Source organism: Diplotaxodon limnothrissa, linkage group LG6, assembly GCF_057381915.1.
Source record: "Diplotaxodon limnothrissa isolate DT_005_m linkage group LG6, D_limnothrissa_male_GT1.1, whole genome shotgun sequence".
Taxonomy (NCBI): domain Eukaryota; kingdom Metazoa; phylum Chordata; class Actinopteri; order Cichliformes; family Cichlidae; genus Diplotaxodon; species Diplotaxodon limnothrissa.
The window spans coordinates 40,303,780-40,329,900 of record NC_140601.1 but is presented as its reverse complement, the minus strand read 5'-3'; the positions used below and the strand labels follow the sequence as shown (position 1 = coordinate 40,329,900).

At 43.5% G+C, this 26,121-nt stretch overlaps 1 protein-coding gene across 1 annotated transcript in view; it reads right to left on the bottom strand.

The window, feature by feature from the left end:
- Window positions 1-26,121, bottom strand: part of rptor (regulatory associated protein of MTOR, complex 1) — a 209,728-nt gene that overhangs the window by 35,161 nt on the left and 148,446 nt on the right. The window contains exons 15-22 of the mRNA XM_085355198.1: window positions 25,826-25,900; window positions 24,686-24,751; window positions 21,905-22,096; window positions 17,388-17,528; window positions 16,501-16,621; window positions 15,672-15,812; window positions 9,731-9,886; window positions 2,817-2,935 (exon numbers count right to left, since the gene is read on the bottom strand). Coding sequence (XP_085211324.1) covers window positions 2,817-2,935; window positions 9,731-9,886; window positions 15,672-15,812; window positions 16,501-16,621; window positions 17,388-17,528; window positions 21,905-22,096; window positions 24,686-24,751; window positions 25,826-25,900 — 1,011 coding nt within the window. The remainder of the gene's footprint in view (window positions 1-2,816; window positions 2,936-9,730; window positions 9,887-15,671; window positions 15,813-16,500; window positions 16,622-17,387; window positions 17,529-21,904; window positions 22,097-24,685; window positions 24,752-25,825; window positions 25,901-26,121) is intronic.

The following is a 26,121-nucleotide window of genomic DNA, read 5'->3' as shown; positions in this document are numbered from 1 at the left end:
TTACATAGAGATATAATACATTTATTAATCTATAACAACTTGAAAGGAAGCCATCCTTAGACAATTCAATTCAATGTTATTTACATACTACAGATACAACATATGTCTGAGAAAGTAACATATTACAAACAAAATCCCAGTGATCAGAGGACCCGAATTAACAATCACTCGGTGATGGTGGAGAAGAAGAACTTCCTTTGACCAGGAAGAAACCCCCAACAGAACGAGGTGTGGGGAGAGAAAACCTTCAGCCAAGACCAGCTGAAGGTTGAAGGAAAAGAGAAGACTTAAAATTCATGAAAAGGAGCGTCAAGAGACCACGAACAAGGAAAATATGATCTCGCTTTCCAGTTCCTGTTCTTGCTGCAACTGAGGGCTTTTCACTGAGCTTTTAAGACTGCAAAACAAGGAATTACATTACGAGTAACAACACACAACCTCGTTTCTGAGCATCACTCTGAGACTGCTTCTATTTCTGACAAAGCCGCACAAACTGATGGGGCGTCCTGCACATTTGTTTAATGTGTGAGTGAAAGGACATGCCCTGGCTACTGCAGGGGACCTGATATTATGATATATTATTAACTATTTGCTGATATCTCAGTATTGGAATTTAAAGAAGAGAAACAACGTTCAACTTGTGAGGACGCGGCTTCCCTGTTGGCCACATGTGTTTGGAAAGCCACAAACGAAACAAGCAGCCGATCTGTGCAGAGTCAGGATTGGGTACATGAGTAAATAAATAACTACAAACAACTATATTAGTCAGACTCTGTGGGTTTAAAAATTGAGCCTGTGCAACTCTGTAAATCAAGTCTCAAGTTCACAGCTTGAAAGATTAACATGACTGATGATGATTAACCCTCTAAACGTGTCGCAAAAGTGTCCTGAGCAGGTGCAGGGCACGACTGAATCCTGTCTCCTTCCATTCAAGGCGTCTTCCTTGTTCTCTTATGTTGCTTGTCAGGGACCTAATCTTTATAAATATGACACCACTGTTTGTTAAATTGACTTGAGTGTGCAGGTCCACAATAACTCATGCTCCAAAAATGTGTTACGGTGCTGGCAGAAGAAAACGTCTATTGCATTATATTGTTAATCGCGTCCTGTTCTTTGTTTTATTGCAGCTGAGACGGAAGCCTCGATGCAGAGATGCTGCCTGTGTGAAGGTAACAGAGGGAACAATTGGTGTTGGTGGTGGAAAACACAAGAAATCCTGCCCGAGGCTTAGGATGGGTGGTGGAGTATAGTGGTTATTATAGCTCCTTAAGTTACGGCAGCCTCTTTGCTCTGCTGCGCTCTGCCAAGCCTCGGGGAGTCATTGGCCCTTAATTGCATTTGCACAAAAGTAATGGCCTTTCGGAGGAAGCAAATGCCAGTGGGAGGGAGGGGCATGTGTGCTGGAAGCTGATCTTTTTCACTGTATAACCATGAGGTGAAAAAGAACTGATATACGGGGATACAGAGACAAAAAATCAATTATAATATCCTCATTATATTAGACTCCAGAAAATGAGATGATACTCAGTTTTAAGAATTACTTATAACGTGGACAGCGGGAAAAGGAAGAAAAGGCTCAAACCTTAAATTCAAAATGCAGTAAGCAAAAGCTGTAAAACTAATTTCCCCGCTCTTTCTTGAATGCTTGTCAGTGATACACATACGCCTTTTTGAGAAACAATCAGCAACCTGAAGAGCTGAAAAACGAAGCGGATGCAGTTCCTCTAATGGCCACATGAGGGCGGCTCTAAAAGGAAGTCAATCCATTTAGATCATGATAAAAAAGGCCCAACATTACCGCTTTAGATTTTTAACAGCCTCAATACTTATTCTATGGGTATTTTACATTAAATTAAGGCACATTATTATTTATTGGACAAATTCATTAAAAATTCTCCAAAAAGCACCGAAACCACAAACACGGAGTTCAGCGACTCGATTGGTGGCTACAGCTACCTGTGCAGGCAAAGCACACACACCTCTAATAATGCCCAGCGCCAATTCACAGGTGTCTTTGTCGATGTTTGTATTCAATCTATGGATGAATACGTTATCCAAGCTTGCAAGCATTAGCTTACTGCTAATTACAACATAGCAACCATCAAAATGCTAACACTGAGGCTTCAGAAAGGGACTCCACAACCAACTATGCTACAGTCACACTGGGGGAAAAAAAAAAAAAAAAAAAAAACAGTGCTTGGGAACTGAATGCAGCAAGACCAAAATAAGTGTGACCACGTAAAGTGAACATGAAATCAGTCTGTTGCCATTTTCAAAGCAGGTCTGGTGCATCAAAACGGCGACAAACCAGCATGAAGATGGAGTCAGTCAAAGCACAAAATTATAAAATATTTCTATTTTCTTGCTGCTTGGCCTAATAATTTTTTTTAAGGACTGTATATTGGAACCAGGATAAACCTGCTTAGCAACCACCCTATTGCAGAGTCGCATCCCAGTCCAACTGGCTGTAAGGTGTCAGCAACCTGTCTGCTGTTGTTTGCAAACCATTATCGACCAGTGAATGAAGTCAGTCTGAGTCATCTGCACTTGTTTGGAGAAACGCTGGGTTCTATTAGACAACTTGTGTAATCATCTTGTGATCAAAAGCAGTAGCCCGGTTCCCACAAATACTTGCAATCTGTTTCCAAACAAAAACTAATTCACTGCAGTTGCCGGGAAACCACAGGTCAGGTTTTACTTCCTACTCAAGAGAAGGTTGTTATCCTGTTCTTGCTCTGGTGTGACTGAGCCAAATGAAAGTCAGTCTTTAATACACAGTTTGTGATAAAAGCTTTAAAGACCCGAACATAACGCACCTTGTATGCTATGCTATTGAGGACCTTCATGGCCAGATCTGACACTTCAGGAAAAGGGTCTGCAGCCAGATGAAGCAGCACTCTCCAGATCTGAGTGTAAACACTGTTGAAGGACACGCCTAGAAGAGACAAATAAAACGAGAAAATTCAGCTTGGAAGCAAAGTTTTAAACAACGGACACAAATCACACACATTGAGAAAATTAACACACGTACAAAACACCCACAAACTCATACTGTACACCTCACTCTGATGTAGATCTTATAATTCACTTCAAGTTCATTACAAGAAGAGCTAAGTGCTCATCTCATTAGCTTCATGCTACCCTCTCCGGTCATTTACCTCTCCTGCAGTTATAGGTTTTTTTGGCTGGCAGAGGGAAACGGACCTCTGGTGTAAGCTAATGTACACAATTAATCAACGCACAACACACACGCGCAACAAACAGCTGGCTCTCCGCATCCACCGGAGCTCCACTGCCGAGAACTGTTGCTGTTATCATGAATACAAATGAACAAACATTTCCTGTTGTCAAGGTGTTTTTGTTCACTCGTCATTATTCTTTTCTTCTGCATCGACTTTGCAGCGAATGTGACAATTTGCTGATTTTCTCTGAAGCTTGTTTGTTGTTCTTTGAACTTTCTCCTCCTTCTGTCATTTTCACAAGAGTTTCTTGCTGACAACAGTTTGTTTGGAGGCACCACCAGCCTGTTGTGTCTCTTTGTGTTAGAATGAACTCTTTTTCTTATTCAAACTCACCCTAGATTGTGAGCCTTTACTTGCTCCTGCATGTTTTCCTTACTTAGCCCTCTTCCTGCTGCAGCCCCTTTTCTACTCTAGCTCCATCTAAAAGTCCTTCAGTCCGTCAGCTTCAATCTGCCGTCTTTCTCAGTGTCAGGCACCGGGACACTTGGCAGTCCCCAGCTGTTGCAGTTTCTCATTTTGAATTGATTATTCCCTCCTTCTTCTCAGATCTCTCCGACTATGAAGGCAGCCGTGCAAATTTGACCTCTAAGGATGACCGCTGTCACGCTCTACCCTGCCCAAATCTCCACTTTTCTAAAAATCCAGGATTTATAAACCCTGAGAGGTAACGAGAACGACTGAAGTCTGGACCCACTAACTGAGACTCCCTGCCAGAAAGTGCTTCAAACAAGGGAGACAAAAAGGGCAACCGCTCCCCCCAAAAATGGAGGAAGACAGAAGGCAGCAACTAGGGGATGGATGCAATATGAAAGATGTGGTGTCGGCGCAGCGAATCCCAAACAGAGTGCAGAAGGAGGGAAAAAGAGAACAGAGATGGATCATACATTTCAGAAGCCTCTGTGCTCTGACATATGACAGAGAGTGATCAAAAAGGCAAGATATAAAGAGAGAAGACAAAGAATAAGTAAGAAAAAAAAGCATCCTGAACAAGGACGGAGAGATGAAGTGACGGAGAGAGCAAGAGTGACTGCGGGAGGAAGAGAGCGAGGGAGTTAAAGAGGTGATTAGACTGCAGCCTGAGGGCCAGGATATGATTAGCGACAGCTAGCCAGCGTGCTAGCTGCTGCAGTAAACAGCCACTTGATAAATGTGAAATAGGGTTCCTCTCCCATTTAACTGCTGCGCACAAATTACCAGTGCACCATCCCTACACAGTCCACATGAAAGAACGTGACGGTGAATATCATTCACTGGCTGAGCGCTGCAGCACAGCCGTGTCCTGACGTGACACTCGTGTCGTCCCAAGTCTTGTGCAGAGAGAAACGGATGTACAGTAGTAAAGATGTTAACCGCTGGCTAAATGAACCACTGCATCATTTTTTTATAGCCTCCACCAATTCTTGCAGATGACATAAATCACTTTTAACACTGCATATCATTTTTTGGGAGATTTAAACGGCTGAAACATAAAAAGTACATCAGAATGTCTGAAAGCAGTGAAGGACCTCGTGTGTGTAAAATATATTTTTAATATATTTCGAGCGAGAGGTAAGCAGTGTAAGCAGCCCCAAATCATACCTGCGGTGCTCTTTAAATGTGAGACTGCCTCAAACACACTGACAAAAGTGAATTTAAGCTTCTGATGTAACAAATTTGAAAGTTGGCCCAGGCAGACTAAAAGTCTGCATTAGTCATGGCCTACCTTAGATGCACAGCTTCACAGCTTTAGTCTGGAATGAAAATAGCGCGGTTCACAGACTGTGAACCTTACTGACTTTTGTATATTAGCTTTTTTAGCACCATCACAAAGATAAAACGGTTGATGTTGTCTTTGTCAGCTGCTAGATGGATGGACGTGGTGCAGCTATTAAGGGTCGTTAGAGGGCGAATGGCTGTAACGGCTGAAATAAATACTGCATCCAAAAGGAAGTAACCTTTGTGGACAGAACTTAACCACGGAAAGGGCTTTGTCCACCTTCGTGGTTACAAGATCAGTTTTTTGCAGATGATGTGGGCTGCTGCCCTCTAGGTGACCTTTCACCATGAGGTTTGGATGAAAGCTGAGCAATTCTAAATTTGAAACCTGCTTTGAATTGGGGATTAAATGTTGCATATGGTGGAGTTAAAGCACCTCAGGGCGCAGTTCAGAGTGGAGGAGGTGGTTGACAAGTGGACTGCTGTACCAGTCTGTTGTGTTGCAGCTTATCAATCTAAGCTCACCCTGTAAACAAGAGGCAGACACGACAATCCTCAACAGTGCGTCTGGGTTTGTGTTTAGAGGTGAGGTTAAATGCTAAGTCAGACAAGGGGAGCTCAGAGCAGAGCTGCAGATTTTATGCATGGACAGGATGGCTCCAAGGTGAGGTGTCTTAGAAACGTCCACCTGAGAGAAGACCTCTGAACAGACCCGTGTGGCCTGCCTGGGAGTGCCTCAGTATTCCTGGAGAAGGGAGGGAGGCGGTAGCAAGGACCGTACAGCTCTGCTTCAACTGTGACCCACACTCAGAGAAGCAGTACTGCATGTATGACTGCATGTATAGATGCCACAAGCTGCAAATGCGCAATATGCATCTAGTTTCAGTACTGTATCGTGTTTTATAAAGATATTTTACATAAGCCGTGTGTCGCCGTTTTCTTCAGATTACTCATCAACAACATTCAGCACTAAATCGAGGAACGATAAATCAGGCAGACATCTAAAAACCTTACATCCCAAAACAGTGTCCTCCAAGCACAACATCAAAGACTTTTTTATGTTACTGAAAACAAAAGATTAAAAACAATCTCTGAACCTCGGCTGAAGCCATATTAGATATTTATGCCTTACAAATGAACCTCCCAGCTTGGGGGTAATTATAATAACAAATAGTAAGTCCATCAATCAGTGCTCTGACCCTGGCCCACAGCACACTTTTATTACCCTGTTGGTTTTGTGCAGGCAGACTCCTGCAGCTGCTGCATTCAGCATTGAAATCTGTTCCAAAATGCTGGCCTATAATACACGTACCCTCTCAACATTTCTTTGTTTGCAGATAGATGAGATAAATCGGTGAATGCATGCTGCTGTTTACCACAAAGTGAGAAACAAGTTAATGCTTTTTGTTTCCAGTAAGCATTTTAGCCCTTTCTTCGTGTCCCAGAAACATCCATTCATCTTCTCTGCCCACTGTGAGAGAAGGTGTTTATACTGGCTCGCTGAGGGGAGTGTTTGGACTCTGCTCAGCTGTGCTGGGGGAACCGTTTAGTGGGTGAGACCCCAATATGTTTATTTATTTAATAACCCATTTACATGGACGGGAAGCTCACGCCAGCAGTGCATGTTGAAAAACGTTTCAATGGGCATCAAATTTTAGATTTGTCAGACTAAAGGGTAAAGAGAGCGAACACTGCCAACGTGTTTTTAATGATTTTCTTCATCAAACATTAATTTCCAAGCTTTGGTTTCCTATTGTGTCTGCGCTATTAAAAACAAAAAAACATGAAAAAACTCTGAAAATCCCACCAGAACAGCTGGAAGGCCCTGATGAATTTGACTTCAGGTTTCTGGATTAGCCGAGAAATCCCTGAGGTTTCTTTTAGAGAGCAGAAAAAAGCCAGAACAATGTGTGTCTTACAGAATAACTCAAATGTGCGTTTGAGCAGGTCTCTGTGCACATTTACACAGTTAAAATAGAGAAGACACTGGTTTGCTTTCTCCTCAGAGGACCGATATGAAAATAACTAAAACAAAGCCAACTTTTATTACAATACCTCAAACTACTTTCACGGCAACTTGAATGTATTCTTCAGAGCTCAATTTTACATTTTTGCTGTGTTAAAAGCATTAACTGAGATGTGATGGGGCAGCTGGGAGATTAAGAAAGGTTTCCAAGTTAAAATTTAACATTAAAAAAGGAAAAAAGAGGGAGAGGGAATCCTGAGTTTCACTTTCCTCTTTCTTGTGGGGGTGGAAGTGAGTTAATAGTTGTTCTGCTCACACACAAACTGCCTGTCAGGGCGCATGGCGCAGCCCGCCAATCACCTGCAAGCAGCAGTAAGTGAACAGGGGCGACTTCGGTGTGTATCAGGAAAAGCACTTTAATGTCCCAGCCCCCCGCTCCCTTCTATGGTGTCCTTTACACATCTGCAAACCTTTACACTTGCTCTATTCTTGGATTTGGAGCTTTTCCGTCTGTGGCCTTGTTTCAGGGTTACTCTACTGAGGCCTCGCACTCTTCCTCTTCCCTTCACCTTCTTCAGGTCATTTATTTCCTTCTATTTTTCTCTCACGCACAGCCCCCTGAGGATTGCTGCTCACGTGATGGAAAATATTGCAACACTGTCCCTGCTGCTGACTGCATCATCCAGCAGGGTTACAGCTGCATTAGTCATGCTAATGAATGTTTCCAGATACAGCCGACACACAGTTAGCAAAGCTTATATACAATGAAATAATAAATAAAACAATGATTTTCTACATGCCCTTTGTCTCCGGTTCTGTTCATAATTTTTATGGACAGGATTTCTAGGCGCAGCCAAGTGGCGGAGGGCTTTCGCTTTGGTGGCCTCAGAATCTCATCTCTGCTTTTCGCGGATGATGTGGTTCTGTTGGCTTCATCGGGTGAGGGCCTCCAGCTCACACTGGAACGGTTCGCAGCCGAGTGTGAAGCAGCGGGAATGAGGATCAGCACCTCCAAATCTGAGGCCATGGTTCTCAGCCACAAAAAGGTGGAGTGCCCACTCCGGGTCGGGGATGAGTTCCTGCTCCAAGTGGAGGAGTTCAAGTATCTCGGGGTCTTGTTCGCGAGTGATGGGAGAAGGGAGCCGGAGATCGACAGACGGATTGGGGCTGCAGCTGCAGTAATGCGGACGCTGCACCGGTCCGTCGTGGTGAAGAGGGAGCTGAGTGTAAAAGCGAAGCTCTCAATTTACCGGTCGATCTACGTCCCTACCCTCACCTATGGCCACGAGCTGTGGGTAGTGACCGAAAGAACGAGATCGCGGATACAAGCGGCAGAAATGAGCTTCCTCCGAAGGGTGGCTGGCCTCTCCCTTAGAGATAGGGTGAGAAGTTCGGCCATCCGGGAGGGGCTCAGAGTAGAGCTGCTGCTGCTCCACATCGAAAGGAGCCAGCTGAGGTGGTTCAGGCATCTGACAAGGATGCCTCCTGGGCGCCTCCTGGGTGAGGTGTTCCAGGCATGTCCCACCGGGAGGAGGCCCCGGGGCAGACCCAGGACACGCTGGAGAGATTATATCTCTCGGCTGGCCTGGGAACGCCTTGGTGTTCCCCCGGATAAGCTGGAGGAGGTGGCTGGGGAGAGGGAGGTCTGGGCCTCTTTGCTTAGGCTGCTGCCCCAGCGACCTGGCCCCGGATAAAGCGGATGAAGATGGATGGATGATTTTCCAAACAAGATGCTCATTTTCAAAACCAACAGCCCATCTCAAAGAAGACTACTGGCTTAAAGGTAAACTAATTTGCTTTGAGACATCATAATAGAGCTCTATAAACTTAAAACAACCCATCTGAATGTTAAATGATTGTGAAATTGATATAGGTTAGCATGCTACTGTTGCATGTTGTTCCTCCACCTGTATCTACTGACTATTTCTTTGCTAGCAATAGAACAGATTGCGTATTAAGCGAGCTGACACCACACCGTCAGCTTACATGTTATTAGCTATTAGTTGCTTTGCCTGTGAATATAGCTGTTAGTGGTCGGTGCTCTTATCAAGATATTAAATAAATCTGGGTTTAGAATAGTGCATAGCTGCTGTTATATAATGTTTGTTTACCTTGTGCATGCTGCTTCTTAAATCATCTGTGGTTTTGTAAATGCAAGTGTTGCTAAAGACGGTTATTGTGGCAGATGAGGTTTTGACTTCGATAGTAAATGACAGTATGCATGTGTGTGTCTAGCCTATATTTTCTGCATGTTTTATACCAAAATCTTTAAAAAAAAAAAACACAAAAAAAACAAACCTACATTTCATAGTTTGAAAAACGCTTTTTGCTCTCTTCAAAAAAAAAAAAAAAAAAAAATTCTCTTCGAGACACAGGACTTTTCGCAGCGGTGTTTCCTGGTTGAAGAATCACTGCTACTGAGCTGAACAGTTTCCTTTTACATCATATGACTGGGCTGCAGCAGGACAGTCCCCTGATAGAGAAAGAGCGAGCTCTGGGTCTTACTGGTGCCCGAGTCAGTGGCTTGAATTGATATGGCTTGGGACCACCATGGTCCTCCACCACATTAATGTCTGCTTCAAGGGATCCTGGAGGGGAAAAGTCATCAACTTCAAAAGAGCCCCCGGGGTCAGAGCTGCCCGGTGCTTCTGTGTCGCTCTCCATTCTTCTCTGGCCTGAGGATCAGTGAGTAACACCTGCCTCACACATCTCACGTCCTCAGTGCCTCCTCAGGGTCGTTCTCTACCCTTGCACACTTTAAGTATTTTTCAACATTTACTTGTAGGAAACCACAGACAGAACTCGGGTAGTACTGGACATTGGTTACCTATGAGGGAGTTCAGAGAAGAATACGAGGACACCCGTCGCATTTTGTCGATGGTTTCAAAAGAGAGGATGTACTCGTCGTTGTCAGGACTCCCCAGGGTGCTGCTGGCACTGCTGCTGGTGCTCAAGTTACCAGGAGAGAAGGCTGCTGGTCCACCTGGATAGAGGACAGCAATAAGTTATGAGCATTACAAACGTAATCAGTTGAAAAGGAAGCTGATTAGCTGCTGTAAATATGCCATTATGTACATTGAAAAAAAGAAAACAAAACTGAACAGCCAATCAAGTGTGAAATGTGTAAACTTGGAGGCCAACGACAGAAGTCATAACTTCATTTCAGACGTCAGATCCACTTGTTTCCTGCTGTAACTACCATAAACACCGCTCATTACTCTGACTCACACAACTCCAACTCCCATGCATCGGCCAAACAAACTGCAGGCTGAAATGTGGAAATGGAGATTGGTGGAGAATGGAAATACGTTCTGCTCGGTGCTTATTGATGATAAACACCCCTGTGCATTGGAATAAGCACTGAGAATGTGAATTAGAAATGGTGTGAGCAGTAGGTTAGGCACTTCACCAAGTGCCAGTGATTTAGCACCACTCAGGGCTTAGTCATTGCTCAGCCTGGCAGTGGTAGACAGAGGGAGGGCAGTTAGCTTTGGCTGTCTGAATCACTGAACACAAACAGGAGGTCACAAGCTCACTAAGGACAGTGAGTTGTGCTTGAAAAGCCCTGGACCCTCGTGTTAGATTTACGTGGCTACGGCTTAAATTATTCCATGAATATTTTGATTAGCATTAGGTTTTTTATTGTTTTTACTCACACTTTAACTTCCCTTTTTTAAATATGAATAAGAAGAAAAGTTCACAAAAGGTTTTCTGAAGCGGACAAAGCTTTTCCTTGAAGTTACGGCTGTTTGAGAAGCAGAAAATAAGCGTGACGGGTTGAAAGACTCAATTTCAGTCCGTACAGCTTTTCCTCTGTTTTGTGGTTGTCACGCTGACCACCAGGAAGGACAGAAATGGACAACGCAAGGACCAACTGACCAAATTACCCTGAATCACACCAGCGGCAGACCAAAAAAACAAAAACAAACACAAAGCAAACCCAAAAACAAACAAAAAAGTTAAAAATTTGAGTCCTAAAAATGATTTTTGTACTGGGGATTAGTAAAGATAGAATACCTGCCAAACAAGTAACATGAAGAAAACTCTGTGAGCTGGCCAAATGTCAGCAAACCCTTCTTGTTAACAGGGAGGATTCACACGTACTCGAGTCGTGCTTTGATGCTGAGGTGATCTGCTCACAAGCAAATCAAACTGCATTCATTTAAATGCTCCAGATTTGCCAAAAAATATATCAAGTAAAACATATGACAATATTCAGAGTGAGCTGGTTGCTTGTGCAGCTTGTCATTCAACATCAAAAGAGACGTGAATAATCACCCTGTTAAAAACAAAGGCAGCTGGTCTAGCTCATGCTGACTGATAACTGAAGCTCTGTTAGTTTGTTTTGTCAATGATTGGCTGCAAAGATCCCCTCCCCGGTCACCCAGCGTCATACAGTGCAGTATGCCTTTGGTTTAGAGTTCAGCACCATGGACAGCTCCACATTTCCACTGGTGATTAGGCCGCTCAGGATTCAGATGCTCTGAACCCTCGATTTCCTTAACACGGTTATCTCAGTCATCTATTTATTGTCGCTGGCTCTGAGGGAAGGTGGCCTTAAAGACAGACGATGACCTGAGGAGCAGCACCAATCCCGCCCAATATAAGATAAATAAGGATTACGATCCAAGATGGCGCCGCGTATGGATGCCCTGGTGCTTCAGTGCGTTACTTCTGTCTTGTTTTTGTGCATAACTTCTGTGTCTGGGCACTCCTCTGGATATTCTTACACCAGAGAAGAGCTTCTTAACCACAGGACTACAACACCTGTGGATTTACTTCCAATATTTGTCGCATCCGCGGCAGATTTACTGCAGACTCTGATCAGGAAAGTGAGACGCCGAAAGAGAGGTAAGCGAGCCGGCGCACTCGTGCGTCTGAGGAGACGTGGACTGCGAACTGCTCTTCCTGGGATCTTCCTTTCCAATGTACGATCACTCAGGAATAAGACAGACGAACTGGCCCTGATGAGAAGCATGAACAGAGACTTTGCCTCCTCCTGTGTGTTATGTTTTACGGAGACGTGGCTCTGTGAGGACATCCCGGACAGCGCGCTCAAGCTGGAGGGCTTTCATCTGCTGCGCGCTGACCGGCAGGCCTCTCTCTCTGGTAAGACCAAAGGTGGAGGTGTCTGCTTCTACATTAATAGTGGCTGGTGCACAGATGTAACAGTGATTGCTCAGCACTGCTCTTCCTCTCTGGAATACCTTTTCATTCACTGCAAACCGTTTTATTCTCCGCGGGAGTTTGCTTCATTCATCCTGGCCGCTGTTTACATCCCGCCAGATGCGGATGCGCAGGCAGCTCAGTGCGCACTCGCGGAGCAGATACTGCACATGGAGCGGACATTCCCGAACTCTCTCATCATTGCTCTTGGGGACTTTAACAAAGCCAATCTGAGCCATGAGCTTCCCAAATACAAGCAGTATATTAAATGCCCGACCAGAGAGGAGAGGACATTAGACCACTGTTACAGCACGATCAGCGGGGCCTATCGTGCGGTGCCCCGCGCTTCACTCGGACTTTCTGACCACGTCATGATCCACCTAATCCCCGCGTACAGACAGAGGCTGAAGCTCTCCAAACCTGTCGTGAGGACCAAAAAACTGTGGAGCAACGAGGCTGTGGAGGAGCTTCGCACGTGTTTGGAGTCTACAGACTGGGACACAATGAAGGCTGCTTCTAACAGCTTGGACGAGTTTACGGACACTGTCACCTCCTATATCCACTTCTGTGAGGACAGCATTGTGCCATCACGCACCAGGGTGAGTTATAACAATGACAAACCCTGGTTTACTCCTAAACTCAAAAAGCTGTGGCTGGAAAAGAGAAAGGCGTTCAGAAGCGGAGACAGGGACTGCTACAGAGAGGCCAAGTACAGGTTCACTAAAGAAGTGGACATTGCCAAACATCAGCACTCTGAGAAGATGCAGCAGCAGATCTCAGAGAATGACTCAGCCTCTGTGTAGAAAGGTTTTAGGAATATCACCAACTACAAGCCTAAAACCCCCCACTCCACTGATGACTTGCTCTTGGCCAACACCCTTAACGACTTTTACTGCCGTTTTGACGAGCCATCAGGCAGCCTTCACACCTCCAACGACCCCAACAATAGAGACACTTTGGACACTCATTCCCCCACCTCTCCCCCCTCCATAGAGCCATCACCACCTTCAATCACTTCACCTGCAACACCCCCCTCCTCACCCCACACAAAGGAGGATTTCACACCACCTCCTCCCACCACAACTCTTCATATTCATGAAGCAGGTGTGAGGAAGCAGTTTAAGAGTCTGAATGCTCAAAAGCTCCCGGCCCAGACGGTGTGTCTCCTGCCACCCTCAGACACTGTGCAAACGAGCTGGCCCCAGTGTTTTCTGGCATTTTCAACTCCTCACTGCAGGCATGTCATGTGCCTGCCTGCTTCAAGTCCTCTACCATAATCCCTGTCCCCAAGAAACCTAGGATCACTGGACTAAATGACTACAGACCCGTGGCTCTGACATCTGTGGTCATGAAGTCATTTGAGCGCCTAGTTCTCTCCCATCTCAAGACCCTCACGGCCCCCCTCCTGGACCCCCTGCAGTTTGCATACAGAGCCAACAGGTCTGTAGATGACGCCATCAACATGGCCCTACACTTCATCCTGCAGCATCTGGACTCCCCAGGAACCTACACCAGGATCCTGTTTGTGGACTTCAGCTCTGCCTTCAACACCATCCTTCAAGACCATCTCCGAGACAAGCTTTCCCAGATGAATGTGCCTGATCCCATCTGCCGGTGGATCACTGACTTCCTGACGGACAGGAAGCAGCATGTGAGGCTGGGAAAGAATGTCTCGGACTCCCGGACCATCAGCACCGGCTCCCCTCAGGGCTGTGTTCTTTCTCCTCTGCTCTTCTCCCTGTACACCAACTGCTGCACCTCCACCCACCAGTCTGTCAAGCTAATCAAGTTTGCAGATGACACCACCGTTATCGGACTCATCTCGGACGGGGATGAGTCTGCCTACAGGAGGGAGGTTGAACGTCTGGTGTCCTGGTGCAGCCACAACAACCTGGTGCTGAATGCCCAGAAGACAGTGGAGATTATTGTGGACTTCAGGAAGCACACAGCTCCACTCCCCCCCATCATCCTGACTGACACCCCCATCACCTCTGTGGACTCGTTCCGCTTCCTGGGTACCACCATCACCCAGGACCTGAAGTGGGAGCCCACCATCACCTCCGTCATCAAGAAAGCCCAGCAGAGGATGTACTTCCTGAGGCAGCTGAAGAAATTCAACCTGCCAACACGGACGATGATGCAATTCTACACTGCAATCATCGAGTCCATCCTCACCTCCTCCATCACCGTGTGGTACGCTGGAGCCACTATCAGGGACAAACAGAGACTGCAGCGTGTTGTGCGCTCTGCTGAGAAGGTGATTGGCTGCAGACTCCCATCTCTGCAGGACCTGTACACCTCCAGGACACTGGGGCGTGCAGCTCGGATCTCAGCTGACCCTTCTCACCCTGGACACAGTCTGTTTGACCTGCTCCCCTCAGGCAGGAGGCTCCGGTCCATTCGCACCAGAACCTCTCGCCATAAGAACAGTTTCTTCCCCTCTGCTGTCGGACACATGAACAATAACCGTATGACTGTTCCCACCACTAACACATGACCCTACGCTGTGTTCACTGCATCATTCCATGTTTGGCACTGATCACCACCTGCACTCATGTATATATCATGTATATATCTATCCACTTAGCACTTTTAATTCTTATTCTTATTTTTATTTTCATGTCTATTTAAGCGTAATTTATGACAGCATGTTTGCACTGAAGCACCGCAGCAATTTCCTAATGTTGTAAACCTGCTCAACATTTGGCAATAAAACCCTTTCTGATTCTTTCTGATTCTGATTACTCTGAACTCTGAATCATGCAAAGCTGCTCAGGCAGAGTAGCATATAAAATGTGGACTTGAATAAGAGCCTAAAGGAGGTAAGAGGATATAGAAAAAATACTTTTACTTTAAAGTAAAAATTAAAAGAAAATGGAGAGGCAAAGCTGAAGACTAAGATGAAAATTATAACATTTATAGGTGGAAAAACTCTCAATAATCATCGGCCAGTGCAAAGGTGAAGCAGCAACAATTAAAAAATTTCATTTAGCTGGATTTGACAAGTTTAGTCTCTCTTGGTAACTTTGATGCAGTTTGACTCACTAGGTTGGCGTGCCCTCCACAGCAGAGTGTTAGCATGAAGAAGTGTTTTTGGATAGGGATTTCTCTGGGAAAGGGCCAAGGTCCACCTCTGAATAGCAAACATACACTTACACAACAAAATACTGCAGGCGTACTAAATATTCTCTGGGTGTTACGCTTATGCCTAACATGACACACGAGTGTCGAGTTAAGCATCGTGACAAAGATGATGTGAAAATGTTTTTTTTACACGTGAGAGCCGGGTTCGAATCAACAAGCTGAAGAACTCTGCCTGTTTGGAAACCTGGTCACGACCTCTCTGGTGGTTGTGAAACCTCTTATTAATGCACACTGAGTCACACTCAGGAATAACAAAATGCAGAAGTTAGCCTGAAGAATAACATCCAGAATCCGCAGCTGATGTAGAATGTGATATTTCTCTTTCCTTGAAATAGTTCAATTTAATAAGCTCTATAAGTCTATGTCTTAATGCAACCCTCCTAAAAATCATTCTTAAACTCGACTTTGTCTACTTCACACACATTAATTTGCCAGCACTCCCTGTCGCTCGGTCTTACCCTCTTCATTGAGGTTGAGGTTTTGCAGACTTTTGTTCAGGTTGCGGGCAGTGGTAGCAGTTCGGATGTTGGTGTAGGAGTTGACTGATCGTAAGCGAGGGATGGCCGGGCTGTCCCTCACTGGAGTCAGGTTACCAGGCTCTGAGCATGAAATGCAGAAAAGCACATTAATCAGATCACAGATTATCCCAAACAGCTCAAAATGATTAGGTTTCCCAGTCTGACCCAACTCAATCATTGTGGGAACTTCATAACCTAAAATAACAACTTAAAAAACTGTTTAAGTGGTTTTGCGTTTCTGACTAAGAACCTTTGAGAATTTTGACTCAAGTCCAAATCTAATTTCTCAGTAAACAGCTGTACACATGTTTGCCATGTACGCGACAACAGTTCTGCCTTAAGATAAGAAAAAAAAAAAAATAGTGATTTGCCATTTCACCTTCTCTTCGTCCTAAATCGAGCCATAAAAAATGGAAACAAGAAATTCAAATTGACTCTACATAAACTCACTCATCCCAGTCGACCCACTCTCCCTGCACACACCTGCATACAGGAGAGGTATGACTTCAGCTTTCAATCCTCTGACCGCTGCTAAATTTGATCTCTTACCACTGATACATAAATATCCTGTAAATTAAGCCCGATCTGTATCACAGGAAACATCAACCTTATTCAAATGATTATAAAAAAGTCATATTCTGGGTCAAGGGTCATTCAGATAATAACACAATGAAAATCTCAAACTAGGTTTTGGCCTACGCGTGTACAAATCCCACATGCTTAAAATCTGACACAGTGACTCTGATTAAAGGAACTGCTGATCACATACCCGCGGTGTTGGCCGGTGACGGCACGGAGTAGTTCTTCTCTTCCTCAATAAACTGGAGGGCAACAGTACAGAAGTTGCTCTCATATTGGACGACCAGGTGACTGAGTGCTACCACCAGCTCCTGCCAAATGCATATGCAAAAAAGACAGCATCAACCATGATGATCGTTCCGTTTGTTTTAGGTGTAAGGTAACAAAGGAGCTAAGTCCTCTAATTCAGATGTTTTTATTGGTTTATTTTTGGATCTTTTACCTGCCACAAAACAAAAAGCAAACGCTACAATCTTCTCTTGCTGTCTTTTCTCAAGACACATTTGTTAGCAACTCTTAAACAAACAGACTTTTTGGGTTTTTGTCTGGTTATCTTGAAATATGAAATGTTGTTTAAAAAAATTAAAATTTCTAGTTTCACAAGTAACAAAGAGCAGCCAAGTGCAGGAACTTATCAATACCCAGCAGGCCACACACAGGCCGTGGATTATTTCATGGAATTAAATCATCTCAAATGCACCAGTACACCAGTGATCTTAGTAGAAGTGTAGTTTAGGGCAGGGATAGCTCAGTAGGTAGAGTGGTGGCCCCATGATCGGAAGGTCGGGGGTTCGATTCCCCTGAACAGCTACCCTGAGGTACCCCTGAGCAAGGTACCGTCCCTACACACTGCTCCCCGGGCGCCCAGTGGCTGCCCACTGCTTCACTGAGTGAATGGGTTAAATGCAGAGAGGGATTTTCCCCATGGGGACCAATAAAGTACACTTTCTTTTGTCTTTCTAGGCCTAGTTTTATGTCCTTCTGCTGTTTTTGCACATTTTTTTAAATTCCCAATTTCTACATTTATCAGTTTGCAACTATATTTTATGCAAGTGTCTGTCTGCGTGCTGTAGCAACCTTTCGGACCACAGGGCTGCCATCGTTGATGAGCTGGGCCAGCATCATGGCCACGTTGTGGTCGATGGTGGTGGAGTGGTCCGTCCTCTCAGCAGAGTTCCCCACAAACGTCCCCAAAGCAAAGACAGCTGCACACCTCACCTGCAACAGCACAACCCACACAACACCTTAAGCTTTCTCTCCTCCTCGTTCAGTAATGATGTTAAAAGTTAAAAGCTGGCTTCGCTGTGGTTTAGTCTCCACAGTAAACGCTGCAGCTCTAGCTTTCTATTTATTTTTACCTGACAGTGATTTTGGGGTTCGGCCGTTTACCCCGAAAACCAAATATTTCCTCAGCAAACTGATACAAAAATATTTTAATGTCTTGTGGAACCAGTGGGGAAGAGTTTTAGAGGTAATTATAGTTCAATATTCTCTCACTGCACCAGTATGAAATTCAGAGATGCTGGATGCTTCGCTGACCTGTATCACTAACTCATTACTTTTTCTACGCTGCCTCATTGGATTTTTAATCTAAACCTGCTTTGCCCAAAAGGAATTTCCCATCAGGGATCGGATTCACAAACCAAACCTTATTACCACACAAGAATGAATATTTGGTTAGCTTATTTTCCTGTTCTGGCGACAAAAAACACCCAAACCCCAAAAAACACTTTTTTGGAGGCGATTAGATTTCAGGACACAGCTGCAGTGATGCTAAAATAAACAGATGTTACTTTGTTGCAGTTTGCTCCAATTAAAGAGGTTCAGCTCAAACAGTTCAGATGAACATTTCATAATTCACTTCAGCAAGAGCTGATTAAAATCAGAAAATCCAAGGTAATCTTTAAGACAATAGTTACAGGAAAATGCAACATGTCATATACACTCACTAGACAATTTGCCTTCAGGACCGTCTTAGCACAGATTCAATGAGGTTATGAAAACATTTCTCAGGGATTTTGTCCACAACGACTTGATAGCATCACATGGCTAAAAAATACACAGTGAGAATCTCCCGCTCCACCACATGCCAAAGTTGTGTTACCGGATCGAGATCAAGTGAATGTAGAGGACATATGAGTGCAGTGAACTCACTGTTATGGTGAGTCAATCTCAGCAGCTCAGCAGTGTCTGAAACACTAAGACCAGCCCGTCCGATACCAGCAATCATGCCACATTCAAAGTTACTTAAATCCCATTTCTTTCACATTCTGACGCTCACTTCAAACTTCAGCAGGTCGTCTTCACTGTGCCTAATGCCTAAATCTATTTAGTTTCCGCCAAGTGACTGGCTGACTAAATATTTGGGTTAGCAAGCATTTCAAATGGTGTACTTAACAAAGTGAAAGGTGAGTATAGGTTATATAAGAGTTGTTGGATGTTGTCAGAAACGGAACATAAAAGATCCCGACAACAATAAAAAGCAGTCTCGTCTCACAACACAAAGGAAAATAGTCACAAATTTGAATGTCGTGCATTTCAACTGGAAATATATTTTCTGTCTGCAGCACAACTTTAGTTTAGACAAAGCAGGAAAGAAAAAAAACAATTGTATTTTCCCCCAAACCACAATCTTATTCCAAACGAACACGGCTGTTTGAAATTCCAGACCCTACCTTTAATGGAAAACATTGGTTTTGTGTAAATAGACACGAATCAGTACATATAGAATAGAATAGAATAGAATAGACTAGGCAGGAATAAATGGTTATGTTGGACGGGAGAGACCTGACAATCAAGCTGGAAATTTTGTGTTTAAGAACATGAATCAACAGATTTGAATTCATAGCTATTTCACAACTGTCACGAGACTGTGTTGAACAAGGAGATATGAGACATCATCCATTCATAAAAAAATAAATTAATTAAATAAAATTAAAACATGTGCTACTAAAGGGGTGCTTTCCTTTTAAAATGGTCTTAGATTAACTTGATAAACATTATTCTGAATGGAGGAGCAGGCGTAGGAGGAATGTTTTTCCTCAGCTCGAGTGAGCTCTGATTGAGGATTTTGTCTGCATATCTGTGTGTTTGTGGGTTGCAGAGCCATGTACGATTTTAGATGCCATCTCAGTTCTGTCCCCTCAGACTTTTGCTTAAACGTAATTAAACTCTTTGCACAGTCACTCACCTCTGTGCATCTTCACCTACTTCCAGAAGCCTCTGTGCATACACGGGCACGTGTTCCCATCTCTTCAGAGTTTTAAAAAAAATTGACTTTAATTCCTGAATTCATTTCCCCAGCTACAACCCAAAAATAAAAGTAGAATATTTTGTTGAATAATTTTATTTCACAGGGTCTTGTCCTCAAAAGAGAACTGCCTGCTTACGATGTGGCTGTGCAACGTGAGCAAAGCAACTATCAAAACACAAATAATGTTTGAATTTAACACAAGGAGAGCTTTAAAACGCAGTAACCTATCTGTGAATGCACAATTTCGCCACAGTTTGATCAGAATCAGTCAGTTGGAGCTTTCAGTGGGCTTGAACAAACCAACAGAACATGTGTGGGTCACAGATGCTGTCTGCAGACCTCAGTTTCAAGCCCACAGCCAAAGCAGCTGTCTGCGCTGGGAAGGACGCCGTTACTGAGCCAGGAACAGATGTTCCCCGTGTGGCTTGTGTGAACAGGGGGCACCGAGTGTCTTGGTGAACTTCAGGGCAAACTCAGACTCACTGTCCCTCTGGTCCACTCATGACCCAGTCAGACAGAAGCCAGCGTGGGCTGGTGTTAAAGATTGAGCGAGTGCACTGAGCAGGGCAGTCCCGCAGAAAACAAACATGCTTTAAACCTTTTCTAACAAACACACTGCATCCCTGAAGTTTTCTCAACTCCACCTGGAGGTGTGCAAAAACGCAGATGTCTGATTCAGTTTTTAAGCTGCTAGCTTCCTAGAACAAAGTCAAAAATAATAATGGTCCGGAGAATTCACAGCATGTGACTGGACCCACATCTGATGTGGACAAACTCCTGACGCCATCGCTCATTTGTGACTCAGGAGGCACTGAAAATAAAGACATTTGGCCCAGTGTTTAGTAACATTTGTTACCACGCATCAGTCCAAACTGTGGAGAGCCAAATAAATACATTCATGGTCTGTTTGTGATTTTTCTATAATTTCATGTTTATTTTTATGACTTCTAAGAAGAGACAGATTTAAAAACACCGGCACAGTAAAACAACTGAACAGTTAAAATTACAGACTGTGGAATATCAATAAAAATGTCTTATTATAAATTTAAGACATTTGTCATCTTGGACATCGGAATATTTTTGGGAAGCTTCATGATGTAAGAGTTCAGAGAAAAATGTCTTTAAATGAAAGGAAGGGAAATCTTTTCATTTCCTGTCCACATTGTTTTCTTTCTTTATTATTTCTTACAAAAAACTTTGTTTTTGAGTTTTGTAATGGGAAGTCTGAAAAGTCTTTTCTTTTTTCCCTGACTGACCACTGATATTACATTTCAAAAGTAAAAAGCCCCAAACTCTTAAAATATTCTCTTTATTTAGCTGCACTCTAGACTATAGTTTTAGTTGAGATGCCTTTTTCTTATACAACTCTTCTAAGACTCGTCCAAATGAAAAACTCAAGCAGAAGTCAAAATATTCTGATGCATGCAGAGACCGATCTGCGTATTCTGCCACCTCGTGGTTCCGATGCTTTGGCAGTGGCAGATTGAGTATCTACAGGTGCTGCTGTGACAGCAGAGGGTCTGTTGGACTCCAGATGTTAGCCAGTGGTCACCAGCTAATGTTTGTCATACAGATTTTGTGTTTAAATGTCACCCAGAAACTGATCTACTGGAATGTCTTGTTTTTTTTCATCAGCACATTAAAAAACGACAACAACAAACGAGGCTTCTTGGGCTGAATCGTGTAATACGTATTTGCACACTGACCTTTTTAGTCACTAATTCAAGTGAAACAACCTGTGAAATATTCTACTGACAGCAAAAATCCCCCCAACACAAAAAACTAAATGTGAGTGAGAGCTCCTTGAGGCAGTTTGGAGGAAACACAGTTAAACAAACAGCAGCTGGTCAATCATCCTAACTGACACGAGGTTTCACTGGCTGCAGGCCATCAGTTAAACCCTGTCCAGGTTACACTGGTCCGAGCAACTAACAATATGCTTCACAATAAAGTCAGTTAATTGCGTTAATTGATCCACTCGGCACAGCCTCTGAAGAAAGGAAAACTCTTCATGTGTTGGAAAGAAGTTAAGAAATTGCTATTACTACTAACTTTCAGCACTTCCCTTGAATCCTGTGTAGGTCTCTAGCCTGCAACAACAGGTCGACAGGACTTTTACTGAAACTAGAATCAGGGCAGAAGTTTCAAGGTAACATTTCTTAGAACATGAAAATCTGTCTAAAAATCTGGTTTAATTTAAGTTGAAGAACTAAATCTGAAGGTTATGCATATTTTGGAAATTAAGCTGTGCTGCTCTTCCTTTTTCCTCAAACGAACGTCTTAATCATCTCTAAAGACTTTCTTGTATTAGACACAACGCGTGCAACACTTGACGTCTCACCTCTGGAATGGGATCTGAAAGCAGAGTGTAGAGCTTCTCGTGGGCGCTGTCGCGAACCCCACACCAACGCGCCGGGTCAAAGTTCTGCCAGATGCGTCCCAGGCAAATAGCCACCCACTGGCGGAGCAAGGGATGGGGGTCTGACAGCTGCTCCAGGCAGTTTGCTATCAGGTTGCCCTGCAGACAGGCCTCCTGGAGGGGAGAGAAGGAGCGATGCAGAATGAGCGATGAGTGTATGAGATGCACAGATGTGAAGCTTTTGGTTATAAAAGCGGGCGCACCTGCAGATGAGATTTGAGAAAGACTGACAGAACCGTGGGAGCTGAAACAACATCACTGAATTACTCTCATTTGGATTCGTCGTGAGACGCTGGACTGTGGTGGTTAACAATAACCATCCCGCTAAATCTAATAAAATACAATATCTGCAGTCATCTCGAGCAGCGCACAGGTGTGAAGCTGGGAGCAGACTTGTAGCTCATTAGCCAGTTAATAACCACTAACCTGTAACCTCACACTGTGTGATGGACAAAAAGATGATGAGCTCTGTGGCAGCATGACTTTTTCCTTTCAACCCATTTGGGCTTTAAAAAAAATCATCTGTGAACAAAAGGTAATTGGTTACCTAGCCTGTCTGTGTGTAGTTCAAATGTTCAACAGTACAAGATAAAACTACCCAACCTACAGTGCACGTTCAAACCCTTCATCTCCACAAATGATTCATTGTTATAATACCCAGGACTGACGGCGTACTAGACTTTATTCTAAAGCACACGTGGAACATGGAAACGTGTCCGTCACTGTTTTTCACAGTTCAGTTTTAGCGACACTGTTTCTAAGCGTACTTTCTTCTCAACCTTGAAGCCTCGTGACTCTTTGCATCACAGTGCACGGCCTTTTTATCACGTATGATTCATTCCTACCACATCGATGACTCTTATATGTAAAAGTGGGACAATGCTCCTTAGCACTCTCAAACAAGCAGGATTATACGGTGGTACTAATTCATTAACTACCCCACTGGATCTGATCACAGTGTTACAATGTCCGGCAGTAGTAAGAACAGGAATTAAATATTTTGCTGCCTACAAATGGAATTAATTACAAAAGCCTGTGAAGTTACATTGGAAAGTTTTAAAAAGTATATTTATGAGTAGATTTATTCACATGTATAATATAGTGTTGTATAATGTATATGTGGTACTGTTAGACAGGTCTTTCTTTAAAAAGACATCCAGCACTCAGAAAGGATTTAATACTAATATTGCCACTATTATTATTATTATTAGTAGTAGTAGTAGTAGTATTACATTACATGATTTTTAGATTAATTGAAGATTCTAAATTGCCATTAGCTCCAGGTGTTAGTGATTGTGGTCGCCCATCTGTCACTGTTAGTCATGTGATGGACTGGTTCCCCATCCAGGAAGCCCCACCCCTGCTGAGACCTGCAGGATCCAGCCTCACTGCAACCCTGAAACGGTGAGTGGTCACAGTAGAGTAAAAGGAGGACAGCAATCTTTTGGATCTAGGAAAAAAGTTGGTTGTTCATTTTTTTTGCTTGAATTTTTGGTCTGCATATTTTTTTGCTGCATAACTGCAAATAGCTGACCAACCAGCTGCCTGCATATGATGCGTTTATGGGAGTTCTGTAAATTACAAAGAAATTACAAAGAAGCCAAATATACCAAATATAACTTCAAAGTACAGTCTGACTTCTCTGTGCAGTTTAAAAGACCCGTGTGATATGCAAAGATCTAGTAAATGTGTCACTTCTCAAGTTTTCTTGAAAATTCAACCTCTCTTACACACACGAACCGCAATAAACGAGAGGGGGAGAAAATCTTCTTTTGTCTCCAACAAATTGAGGCATCATAACAGCGCATCATTTGTCAGCAGCTACACAGCGTAACCCTCCCCACTCCTAATGTTTCTCATCGTTCTCTCGGCTCTGATGGATCCTCCCAGCTGAACCCAGAGAGCTGGAATATTAAGACACCATGGCTCGGTGACATGTTCGCAACAGCGAAACTGCAGTAATGAGCGCTGTTGTTGAAAGGAAGAGGAATAAATAATGGAGATGTGGAGCAGGCAGAGAGTCTCAGTGTAATGCTGAGGATCATCTATTATTTACACAGACCTGTGAGAGAGGTAGGCGTGCTAAGGACACAGGGATACCGGAGAAGAATGGCTGTTTCTGAGCTTGAGAGCACATACAGCTTTTATGATTTGTCACATTTATATACTGTAATGTCGAGACAGGGAGGAGTAGAGGAGAAATGAATGAGTCAAATAACATTCACAACTAGACAGAAAAATAACCACAGAGACCAGGAGCAGGAGCGAAACGGAATGATGGTGGAATATTTCTTTGTGGAATAGAGTGTCAAGAAGTGCGTGCGTGCGTGTCGACTCCATGAAATGACGAGCTACATCCCTACATCGCACCCCTGGACGTTTGATTAGCGTCAGACACAAAAGGCTTCTGGGATTGAACACCGGACGCCAGCAGCAGGCCGAAGTGACACCTGCGGTGATAAAGTGTCACCGCAGAGGTGGCTGTGGGACGGAAACGGAGATTGCAGAGGTGACTGTGGGTGACAAAACTGTCACATAACCAATATCTCCCAGAAATACACAATAGACGAGAGAGTGATCTTTCAAAGTGACGGCTGGCCCCGAAAGAAGGCGCCGTTCTGTTGAGGGAAGTGAATGAATATGTTCGCCTATTTGGATTTCTAGCAAGCAAACAGACAGCGACGTGTTCAGACATCCTCCTACCTGCCCTGTGGTATAGTTGTTCACTATAACAGCTAAAATGAAGACAGCCATGGTCCGATGCTCAGCCTGAAACAGGGAAAAGGACAGAATTAAGTTTTTACGTCACTTCCACTCTACGTTTCTCGTTTATCTTAAACTAATTTGTTGTGAAGCAGTAAGATAAAGTGGACCTATTATACTTTAATATGCGAGTGGAAAATCTTCATATTAAACAGGGACAAAATTTTAGACAGCAAGGTGAGCAAAAAATTCAGGATTCAGACTGCTCAGATTTTTGTGCACCTGGTCGACATTAACTTTCATGGTTTCCTTTTAGAGGCCAGAGATACAGCTCCAAGCAAAGCAACTTCACTGACATTCTCCGCTTGACCGCTTCAATTTATAGGGCTTGACCAGGGTCAAGTTCAATATCAGGTTTCAAGTTAAAGAAGGATAAGAGTCATCACGTGTTCCTCTCATGCCACTACACAGAGGACTGAGTTGACTAAAGATGAAGTTTGGAGATGAGGAACAAACATTTGTCATTAAGAGCTAACTGATTAGCAGTTAGCAAATTATTTTGCCATCAAACATGGATCACGTGACTCTTTCCGGGTCACTTTGCTCTGTGTTTTTGCATATCGATATCAAAACAGTAACATTTTAGATAACTTATAGAAAAAACACAATGAAAACGTGTCTGATCGTTAGCGCATCGGAACCGTTTCCTAATTTTATAATTGAACTCAGTAAATAAATGTCAATTTCTATAATAACGCAATGTCATGAAAACTCTGAAAAAAGGGAAATGGCGAGAAGTCACAATAAAAAGATGAAACTAATATTATATTGATGGAATTTTCGCTTGTATTAATAACTTATTCCTAAAGACAACAGGCATATTTTTAGTGTTACTACAGACTATTATTGTTTCTTAAGAGGTGGATCCTTCATTTAGGCAGAAAATTTACTAGAGAGACTGAAGAGTTTAAACACTGTTTTCAGAACAAGAACATTAAAGGAGTGAAGTACAGCAGCTGGTTGAGAAATTACATGAAAGGAGTAACACCAGATAAAAAATAACAGAAGTCCACTTCAAGACTCCCAGCTGGAATATTTAAACAGGATTTTGCTTTCTTGATGACGATGGCGGATACTCACAGGCATGTAATTGTCAGCCAACACTGACAGGAAGTACTTGTGCCCATTGTCTTTCACCAGGTCAGCTTGACATGACTGTGGAAACAGAAAGAAGGAGAAGATGGTGGAGACTTCACAGCAGATATATTATGGGGTATGTTTGTTTCTTTCAAGCAGAGCCTCAAAACTTTGCATGAATACTGATTATAAATGTTATTATTGCAGGAGCGTACGGCCCCGAGCAGGGACTAAAATATGAAACATGGCAGAATTGAGATGTAAATCCTAGATTACTCCTAATTATTTCATCAGCGCCA